This window comes from Pelophylax lessonae (genome assembly GCF_965119305.1).
Source record: "Pelophylax lessonae genome assembly, chromosome: 2".
In the NCBI taxonomy this organism is placed as follows: domain Eukaryota; kingdom Metazoa; phylum Chordata; class Amphibia; order Anura; family Ranidae; genus Pelophylax; species Pelophylax lessonae.
Genome location: NC_138769.1, coordinates 413,375,028 through 413,386,698, shown reverse-complemented (window position 1 = coordinate 413,386,698; position 11,671 = coordinate 413,375,028). Strand labels below are relative to the sequence as shown.

General features: G+C 45.0%; 1 protein-coding gene across 1 annotated transcript in view; it reads left to right on the top strand.

Annotated features, from left to right (window-relative positions):
• Positions 1–13: 13 nt before the first annotated feature.
• The window catches only part of ZBTB11 (zinc finger and BTB domain containing 11), a 42,932-nt gene continuing 31,274 nt past the window's right edge, over positions 14–11,671 (top strand). The window contains exons 1-3 of the mRNA XM_082244960.1: positions 14–544; positions 5,829–6,052; positions 6,367–6,598. Coding sequence (XP_082101086.1) covers positions 235–544; positions 5,829–6,052; positions 6,367–6,598 — 766 coding nt within the window. The 5' untranslated portion in view covers positions 14–234. The remainder of the gene's footprint in view (positions 545–5,828; positions 6,053–6,366; positions 6,599–11,671) is intronic.

The following is an 11,671-nucleotide window of genomic DNA, read 5'->3' as shown; positions in this document are numbered from 1 at the left end:
CTAGTACGTCTTCACCATGGAAGCTCTTCCTGTAGGATGTGAGGTCACTTCCTGTGGTGCAGCAGCCATTTTGACTTTCCGTACGAAAAGACTTTGCCAGACGTTCCGATATTTGCAGTTCCTGGTGGAGCTGTCAGTGGTGGCGGTGCACAGAGAGGCTGGAAGTCGGGCTGTGCTGTACGGAGCCAGTACCTGGAAGGTCAGGAGTGGCCGCGGTGCCGCCATTGTGGGAGGATGTCCAGTGAGGAGAGCTACCTGGCTATCCTGCGCTACCTGACCAATGAGCGGGAGCCCTATGCCCCGGGCACCGAGGGAAATGTCAAGCGCAAGATCCGGAAGGCGGCCGCCTGCTATGTGGTTAGAGATGGAACCCTGTACTATCAGCGCCGGCACCGGGACAAGGAGCGCTTCACCGAGCTGGAGGTGGTACTGCAGGCCGACCGCAGGAAGGGGCTCATAGAGGAGGCGCACATCGGGGAGGGGGGGCTGCACCTCACCCGGCTCCAGACATGGCACCTCCTGTCCAAGCGCTACTGGTGGAGAGGTGAGCTAATGGCAACTTCCGGCAGCACCACATCTCCTTCCTGCACTCTCTGATCACACACCTATATACCTCCTGACTGCACTCTCTGATCACACACCTATATACCTCCTGACTGCACTCTCTGATCACACACCTATATACCTCCTGACTGCACTCTCTGATCACACACCTGGGACACCTATATACCTCCTGACTGCACTCTCTGATCACACACCTATATACCTCCTGACTGCACTCTCTGATCACACACCTGGGACACCTATATACCTCCTGACTGCACTCTCTGATCACACACCTATATACCTCCTGACTGCACTCTCTGATCACACACCTGGGACACCTATATACCTCCTGACTGCACTCTCTGATCACACACCTATATACATCCTTCCTGCACTCTCTGATCGCAAACCTGGGACACCCATATACCTCCTGACTGCACTCTCTGATCACACACCTTGTACACCCATATACCTCCTTCCTGCACTCTCTGATCGCAAACCTGGGACACCCATATACCTCCTGACTGCACTCTCTGATCACACACCTTGTACACCCATATACCTCCTTCCTGCACTCTCTGATCACACACCTAGGACACCTATATACCTCCTGACTGCACTCTCTGATCACACACCTGGGACACCCATATACCTCCTTCCTGCACTCTCTGATCACACACCTGGGACACCCATATACCTCCTTCCTGCACTCTCTGATCACACACACCTTGGACGCCCATATACCTCCTGACTGCACTCTCTGATCACACACCTTGTACACCCATATACATCCTTCCTGCACTCTCTGATCACACACTTGGGACACCCATATACCTCCTTCCTGCACTCTCTGATCACACACCTTGTACACCCATATACCTCCTTCCTGCACTCTCTGATCACACACCTAGGACACCTATATACCTCCTTCCTGCACTCTCTGATCACACACCTTGTACACCCATATACCTCCTTCCTGCACTCTCTGATCACACACCTAGGACACCTATATACCTCCTGACTGCACTCTCTGATCACACACCTTGTACACCCATATACCTCCTTCCTGCACTCTCTGATCACACACCTAGGACACCTATATACCTCCTGATTGCACTCTCTGATCACACACCTTGTACACCCATATACCTTCCTGCACTCTCTGATCACACACCTAGGACACCTATATACCTCCTGACTGCACTCTCTGATCACACACCTTGTACACCCATATACCTCCTTCCTGCACTCTCTGATCACACACCTTGTACACCCATATACCTCCTGACTGCACTCTCTGATCACACACCTGGGACACCTATATACCTCCTTCCTGCACTCTCTGATCACACACCTTGTACACCCATATACCTCCTGACTGCACTCTCTGATCACACACCTGGGACACCCATATACCTCCTTCCTGCACTCTCTGATCGCAAACCTGGGACACCCATATACCTCCTGACTGCACTCTCTGATCACACACACCTTGGATGCCCATATACCTCCTGACTGCACTCTCTGATCACACACCTGGGACACCCATATACTGCCTGACTGCACTCTCTGATCACACACCTGGGACACCCATATACTGCCTGACTGCACTCTCTGATCACACACCTGGGGCACCCATATACCTCCTGACTGCACTCTCTTATCACACACCTGGGACACCCATATACTGCCTGACTGCACTCTCTGATCACACACACCTTGGACGCCCATATACTGCCTGACTGCACTCTCTGATCACACACCTTGGACACCTATATACCCCCTGACTGCACTCTCTGATCACACACCTTGGACACCTATATACCCCCTGACTGCACTCTCTGATCACACACCTGGGACACCCATATACCTCCTGACTGCACTCTCTGATCACACACCTTGGACACCCATATACTGCCTGACTGCACTCTCTGATCACACACCTTGGACACCCATATACCTCCTGACTGCACTCTCTGATCACACACCTTGGACATCCATATACTGCCTGACTGCACTCTCTGATCACACACCTGGGGCACCCATATACCTCCTGACTGCACTCTCTGATCACACACCTGGGACACCCATATACCTCCTGACTGCACTCTCTGATCACACACCTGGGGCACTCATATACCTCCTGACTGCACACTCTGATCACACACCTTGGACGCCCATATACCTCCTGACTGCACACTCTGATCACACACCTTCGACAGCCATATAATCCCACACACCTTGGATGCCCATATACCTTCTTCCTGCACTCTCTGATCACACACACCTGGGACGCCCATATATACCTCCTGACTGCACTCTATGATCACACACCTGGGACACCCATATACCCCCTGACTGCACTCTCTGATCACACACCTTGGACACCCATATACCTCCTAAATGCACTCTCTGATCCCACACACCTTGGATGCCCATATACCTCCTGACTGCACTCTCTGATTATACACCTTGGACATCCATGTACTGCCTGACTGCACTCTCTGATCACACACCTTCGACAGCCATATAATCACACACACCTTGGATGCCCATATACCTTCTTCCTGCACTCTCTGATCACACACACCATGGATGCCCATATACCTTCTTCCTGCACTCTCTGATCACACACACCTTGGATGCCCATATACCTTCTTCCTGCACTCTCTGATCACACACACCTTGGATGCCCATATACCTTCTTCCTGCACTCTCTGATCACACACACCTTGGATGCCCATATACCTTCTTCCTGCACTCTCTGATCACATGCACCTTGGATGCCCATACACCTTCTTCCTGCACTCTCTGATCACATGCCTGAGACTGTGATATCTCCTTCCTGCACTTTGAGCTGCTACTTTTTTAGTCTTGGCTTTTAAATGCTACCGTGAACCTCTTTGCTTTCCAAGCTTTTGTTTATCTGCCAAAGGATTTGTATTTCTGTCCTTCTAGTCATGAGATTTGCACAGCTCTGCCACACAGCACAGGAGATGTCACATTTCTGTCCTCAATTTAGAGTGCATCTGAAGCAAAACCTTTTTTTTCCCTAAATTTTGATGGTGTAAGAGGGGAGTTCCTTTATTTTATTTTATTTTTTTTTTTTGTCCTGACGACCCAGCAGGAAGTGAGGGGATACCTTTCCAATCTGAGGGAAATCCCCCTCTTAGGGCCAAGTCACAGCAGTGCTTTGATCTGGGTTTTAGCGTACCTGTAAAATGCAGATCAAAGAAAGGACGTTGTTTCCAATGTGTCCTATTCACACCATAACGTTGCGCATGCATGTCAACAGACGTCAGAGTGTGATAAAATGCAACTTAAATGAATGGAAATGTACACGCATTTTCCATACATTTTAGCGCAAGTCAGTGTGAATTGGCCCTAGAGAGTGGTCCAGACCGCAAATCACCCCTTTCTTCTCTATTCCTGTTTTGGTGACAATCAACAATTTATCGATTTTGCTGGCCATGTGGGCATTCTAACAAAAAGTGTCAGATTCGGCAGTCAGCCAGGAATTCCCAACACACAGATGAATGTAAACAAACTGCAGGGATAGTGTTAAGTATATGGTGTAGAATCCTCTATTGTATGCATTGTATGAATATTAAGGGGGGCCCCCACAAAAAAAAAGGAAAAATTATCGGGTCCCCACAGTTGCATGTGAAAGGTTTTACAGATGGAGGCCACTGACATTTTTTTCCCTACTTCTCTTTTCTGACTGTTTTTCACTAGGTTTGCATTTGGCTGGGGTCAGTGTTGCTACCGGTAGCATGAGGTGATACCTGGACCCTATAGAGGTTGCACAGGTAGTCCAACTCCTCCAGGATGGCACATGAATATGTGCCATTACCAGAAGGTTTGCTGTGTCTCCCAGCACAGTCTCAAATGCATGGAGGAGATTCCAGGAGACAGGCAGTTACTCTAGGAGAGCTTATCCCATCAGCAGGACTGGTTTCTGCTCCTTTGTGCAAAGAGGAACAGGATGAGCCCTGCCAGAGCCCTACAAAATGACCTCCAGCAGGCCACTGGTGTGAATGTCTCTGACCAAACAGTCAGAAACAGACTTTGTGAGTGTGGCCTGAGGGCCTGACGCCCTCTAGTGAGCCCTGTGCTCACTGCCCGGCACCGTGGAGCTCGATTGACAATTGCCATTGAACACAAAATTTGGCAGGTCCGCCACTGGTGTCCTGTGCTTTTTACAGATGAGAGCAGGTTCACCCTGAGCACATGTGACGGATGTGAAAGGGTCTGGAGAAGCCGTGGAGAACGTTATGCTGCCTGTAACATTGTTCAGCATGACCAGTTTGGTGGTTTGTCAGTTATGGTCTGGGGAGGCATATCCATGGAGGGACGCACAGACCTCTACAGGCTAGACAATGGCACCCTGACTGCTAATAGGTATTTGGGTAAAATCTGGGATGAATCTGAAATGACAGGCAGGGAGAGGAGGGGGAGAGACTTAACACAGCAGTTTGACATTAGCATGTAAACTTACCACTTTATCATGGATCAGCAGCCATGATTTCTGTGGTCAGCACACACAGTGGGACACAGGAACAGGCAGGATCAACCAGGTATTTTGCAGCATAGAATGGGAGAAAAAATTCCACAGAAGCAATATGCTATGTCTCCTGCTTTAAAGGAACAGAATCCTTCTTTTTTTTTTCTGGGTGACAACCACTTTATGTGAACAAGATGAAGTTAGAAGCTGATTGGCTATGATGCACAGCTGCACCAGATTTTGCACTCTCCATTTTTAGTAAATCAACCCCTTCTTTTCTCATCCTGATGAACAAGATGACATTACATGTGTTTGCAGTCTAGATCACACTGCATAGATACTACTTGGAGAAAGATGCCAACTTTCTCACCCAGATTTAACTGGCTGCATGGAAGTTATGTGCACCACATAGGAAGCTGCTGTGGTTGACACCCCCTTAAGCCCAGAGGTATATCTATGACAGTCACTGAGTCTTGTAGGAGGCTGGGCATCATACAGTGGCAGTCTTAAACATATGCAGTGAGTACTCTAATGTGTACTTACTGCATATGTTTATGACAGCCACTGAGTCTTGTACCTTATCTTGCGATTTCTTCCAATAAAAGTAGGAGAATGGAGAACATTTAAGAGCAGCACAGCTTTCCAGTAAGCACCAGAGGCAGAAGCCGATGGTACATAGAAAGTTGTAGCTAAATTTCTGCTTTAACTTTTCACACAGTATTCTAATGAGAAATGCACAAAACTACTTTTGATCCCTTTTTTAATTTTGTTCAATTAGGAATTTTGAAAGAAATGAAAGATTACATAAAAAAATGCAACAAATGCCAGGAGAAAATGGACCGATCGCGCTTGACATATGACCCCTCTGAAATGCTGGAGGAGTTTGGGCTTGACGTGCAAATAGAGGAAACAGATGATGAAGGCAGCGCCCCAGTGTCCAGTACCTGCACTGATCCAAAACATGCAAAAAAGAAACCAGTGGCTAAGCACGAACTGGTCTTTGTAAGTGTTTTGTTCAATTGATCATAGTCTTGCTAATTAATTTACAATTATTGACACAAGTGAATATACTATATATATATATATATATATATATATATATATATATATATATATATATATATATATATATAATTAGAACTCCTTTGGTATAATTATTTGTTTGTAATTCTGTATTTCGGGATGCTCTGGCAGTAGGTTAAGGTGGTGGAAGTACATCATACTTACTGTACTGCTATAAAGTGTACCTGTAACCTTTCCTAATATATGCAAATGATATGCTCACTTTTAATGGATTTTTTTCTTTTTTATTGTAGGTTGATAGCAAAGGCATTGTTAAACAGTCCTCTTCTAAACATAGCCGGGCTGTGCTTGATCAGTTAAACCAGCAGAGACTTGCTAATCAGTTCTGTGATGTAACGCTATTCATTGAAGGTGAGGAATACAAGGCTCACAAATCCGTCCTAGCAGCCAGCAGTGAGTACTTTAGAGAGCTGTTCATTGAAAAAGGAGCCGTCTCCAGCCACGAAGCTTTTGTTGATTTATCAGGTGAGAACCAAGTTTTATTTGGTATTGATTTTAAGGTTAAATTGAAGCCCTGAAATAAACAGGAGTTACCTTATCGATGACTGAAGTGGGGGTAGAAGATGGTGGCAGTGGGGAGAAAACAAGGTGATCTCAAACCTGGATTTGTAGGGCAATCTAGTAGGTAAATGTGCTATAATGTACACGTATGCTGTGCCTCCGCTACTTAAAGTATACAGTACTCTGTTCCTGCAGCAGTATAGGTACTTCCCAACCTGCTGTTGAAACAAAATCGAGTTGGGCTGAGCACTGTCTAGTCCAGTGATGGTGAACCTTGGCACCCCAGATGTTTTGGAACTTCATTTCCCATGATGCTCATGCACTCTGCAGTGTAGTTAGGCATCATGGGAAATGTAGTTCCAAAACATCTGGGATGCCAAGGTTTGCCATCACTGGTCTAGTCATTCAAATGAAGCTTTGTATTTTCTGAATGAATACAAGGTTTCCTCCTATCTGGCTAAGGCACCTCCTTCAGAAAATACAAAGCTTCCCCAACTTGGGAAGAACCGGAAGTTCCTTTGTCCCGCTGCTGGAACACAGCGCTGTATACTGTATTTAGCTGCATACAGCTTATACAGTGCTGATAGGCGCTGCATGTGTTGGTGAAGGAAATGGTTTGTTTGGACCAGCTTGGTTGAAAACATCTTTTTAAAGTAGAACTATAGGCAAAACCTTTTTTCTTTTCATTTTTGGATAGGGATTTGGAAAGGGAGGGTTATAACCCCTGCAAGGTTTATTTTTACCATCTTTGTCCCATTGGGGAGATTTCACTTTAACTTCCTGTCCTATAGCCACAACAGAAAGCGTGAGGAAATCCCTGCAAATAAAGGAATATCCCCCAGGTCACCAGAACTAGTGGCCCCTCTATTACTGTTCTGGGGACAACCAAAAATTGTGTATGTTCTTTTACTTTCAATGATGATGGTAAACAGGACAAATAGGGTGAATTTCGCTAACAGGGACACAGACATCAATCAAAACTGATGTGTTTTAATCCCCCTCAACCCTATCTAAAAATAAAAAAAACGTTTGCCTTTTAGTTCTACTTTAAAGTCTAACTCCATGTTTTAGTAAACATTAAAGTGGAACTTCAGTCAGAATATAAAGTACTAATTGCTTCCTACTGGCTCCTTTTTGTATGTATAGGTATATATAAAGCATTTTAAATCCGTATCTATGCTGTTTGAAATCCCAATAGTTCACTCTCTCATCCTGTTCTTTGCTTTCCTGGCACTTTGCTGAAAATGTTAGCAGTGAAGCAGTCACTAGAGGGCAATCTGCTGACAGCAGAACACATGCTGCTGCTGAGGGAGGGAGGAAGCCACCGGAATAAGCCAGGCTGTGCCAAGGAAGGACTAATTAGGGAGAGAGAAGAAAAAAGGAGGAGAGCTGACAGGACAAAATATGCTTCTGGGGAAATACAAGAGCAAAGAGTTAAACTTACAAAGAGTATCTTATCTTCCTGATTTTGTTCTGCCTCAGCAGCAATGTGAGTGAGCACTCTGCACCTCTCCCTATTGCTGAGCCAAGACATGCATTCAAGGCTGAAGTACACACAGAATTGCAGAATGTTTCATGTCATTTTTGAGATTGAGAGGGTAAAGTTCTCAATAGGAAAGTGACTGCTCTGGGCTCCAGCAAAAAGGCAGTCTTGGGCAAAAAGAAACAGAAGCAATGCTAGAGGCAAGTACAGCATGCCCTAATTTAGCTGGCATAGTTAATGTAGAATGTATGTTCCCTGCTAAGGAACATCAAATGCTAAAAACACACTGTTTAATTTACATTGTTCCTTAAATTTCTGTATGTGGATGGTGGCACTGTGTGTGTGTGTGTGTGTGTGTATATATATATATATATATATATATATATATATATATATATATATATAAATTATACACTCACAAGCAAACGCATGTAAATCTCCTGCAATAGGCCTTACATCACATAGCATTATCAGAAAAACTGCACATGCACCTATATCCATTCCTAAAATCAGAAGCACGACTTTGAAATAAGTAGCACAATTTTAATATAAATGTTTTAGGTTCAGACCTACAATTTTCCATAAAGCCAGGTGAATCTGTGAGATGCAATGTTATTTATCATCAGGTAATTACCATATACTCATCTAGAATGTCCAATCCACTGGGGTGCATATGGAACCAGACTGTACTTTCAGGCAACAATTCTAATGATACCCATGACAGTGGGGTGTGACAGGTTGTCTTCTGGAACGCACGTCGGCCAGATCGTAAGAATATGGCCGTGTTTTGCATTTTAGGCGCTGGTCTGATGACCCGCGGAAAACCCTTCCAATGATGCCCAGTCGCGTCATCCCCGCACGACATTGAGGCAGAAAGCAGCCGAAACCGCAGTCATCACTACCGGCTTTCTACAGACCCTGGAAAACATCAGGAGGTAGTAAATAATAAACTACGGTGCCGTCAGATAGCTAGCCTTGGTCTCTATGTAAGGATGAACCAACTGTATTGAACAATGAATAAGGGGAGAAACGTGGCATTGCTCAAAAAACACACACAAAGTGCTTATTGTGCTGTGACTAAAAGAATCATTGAGAGTACTAAAGTATTGAAAATTATATTTAATGTGTAATATTATAGATGGCACATTCCATGCTGAGAAAGACCAACTGCCTTTTTAAAGGTGTCAAAACATAAGTGTATCAGAGTCCTAAAAGCTCATACAACTGTATATAATTACAATATATAATAGGTTGCATGTCCTACTAAAAATCCTATTGGCACTGTTGTTAAAAGGAATGAAAACTATAAGCCAATATGGACAGTGACTAGCCGCCCTAATACATGAAGGGCATGGAACCTAACGTCTATCTGGTGTTTTTATCCTGAGCATTAAGGAATAGGAGAATATCTGGAAACCCAAAGCTAATTTACTAGATTATGTACTTCTAAATCCTCGTTCCGACATACAGTAAACCACATGAGCATAGAATGCCATATATTACGAAAGAGGTCACACAGTTAATGAATTGTTTGATGCGGTGTATTTTGCCATCCGTTCCTAGAACCTCCCACTTACGATGCCACATAAAACTACAAGTGCTGCAGTTCCTGACTCCACACTTGTAGTTACCCATTTGGTCAAAAAAATGAATACCATTGGTCCTTTTGGATGTTAGGGGATTTCTTCGTTTTCTGTAATCTACTAGGAGCAACTATGCTTCTCAAGTCTTGGGGCTTTCTATAGATAAAGTTGGGCTTGTCTGGGATCTGGCTGCCTAGGAAAGAATCTTTTTTAAGGATATCCCCGTATTTATGGAAAATCCGCTGCATTTGCCAGGCCTTTTTATTTAACCAGGTACAGAAATTGACCTGTTGTGTTCCATGCTTCCTAGGGACCTGACTACTGTCGCAATCTTTATTATTGATGTTATTGCGCCACGCTCAGAATACAGGGAACGGGGGTGCGCCGTGCTCAGAATGCAGGGTTCGGGAGGGTGCCACGCTCAGAATGCAGGGTTCAGGGTGGTAGGGGACACTGCTATGGGGGTGGCCCTGCCATAACAGTGTCCTCTGCCCCCTTCACATCACTGCGCCACCCCCCCCCCCCCCCAAACATTTGCAAGTACAAAAAACTATGGGTAAAAAACTCCACCACCTCCTTCACCTTGGTGAAAATTTTAAAAGATAGCGTTGTCTTGGATAGACGCAGCTGCGATCACACAATACACAGACCTCAGAGTCATACTATTTGGCTAAGATTAATCATATGGCGGTCAGCAAGAAGGAGCCAGTATGGCCAGTAGTGTACACTGAGTTATTGCAATAAAGTGTTAAAAGCCCCTTTTAGAGTCTGTAGTTTTTTTTATCCAGAGTTGTTTGTACTTGTAAATGTTCGAATAAAATTATCCCGTGACTAAGCTGCACGGTCACGCTATGACTTTCTTACTTGGGGCCCTTTCCCCCAAACTTTCTCTGTATAGGCCCACATGTGTGATTCTATAGTCCCATGGATTTCTCAGATGTAATAGGGAGGAAATGTTCAGCATGGAAACTCATTGAAAACTGAGGATGTGCAGAGTTTCCAACACTGCTCTGCAAAATCCCTAGCTGAATTGGGAACATGGACAGAAGGTGGAGATGGAGAACAGCAGGATCAACCAGGTTTTTGCAGAATATAGAAAGGGAATCTCAAAGTGACGGAATAAGTATGAATAACATGTAATACACAGTTAATTATTTTTTTATGATGTGGGTTTAGTGACCCTTTAATTTTATCAAGTTGTTCCACTTCAACTGCTAATTAAAGTGTTTCTTTATTAAAGCGGAGTTCCGACCTGAAAAAAACAAATTTAGATAAAAATACCCCCCGGGACAGTCAGGGCTAGTGCATTTCAGCAACGATAGCCTCTGAACTGTCCCTGATTTCACTTACCTTTTTAGAAGAAATCACTTAATTAAATCAATAACCTCGTGCAAATGAAATCGTGCAAATAAAAGTCTCTGGTGTTCAAAACAATTGGGTCAATCAGAACGGCCAACAATGGAAACACAGACTTGATAGGAGTGATTCCTTACAAAGCCTTCACCTCCACACGATCACCCAGTGAGATGTGTATAAATACCGCTTACCAGATCCACTGGACCCCTTAATTACAGGGGGTCAAACACTCTTGTGCATCCCATTTCTACAAAATCTCTGAAGCGAATATTCCTGTAGAGATCTCCAACACCGCCGGCCCCCTAAGGGCATGCTTGACTCGTCGCTCTGTTGTGCACAATATGCTGGTAATAAAATTGCGGTTTGTCACAATGCAGAGGCCTCCGGGTATGGTGTGGTCGTTCAGGGTGCACGCTTCCCTGTTTGCGTTCCACCCATATCCGGAAGTGACCTATTGGTACAGCCGTCAGCCGGAAATTACGAAGACGCGTTTCGCCCTCCCTGTGGGCGTTATCATGGATAACGTCTGTGATAACGTCCACAGGGAGGGCGAAACGCGTCTGCGCAATTTCCAGCTGGCGGCTGTACCAATAGGTCACTTCCGGATATGGGTGG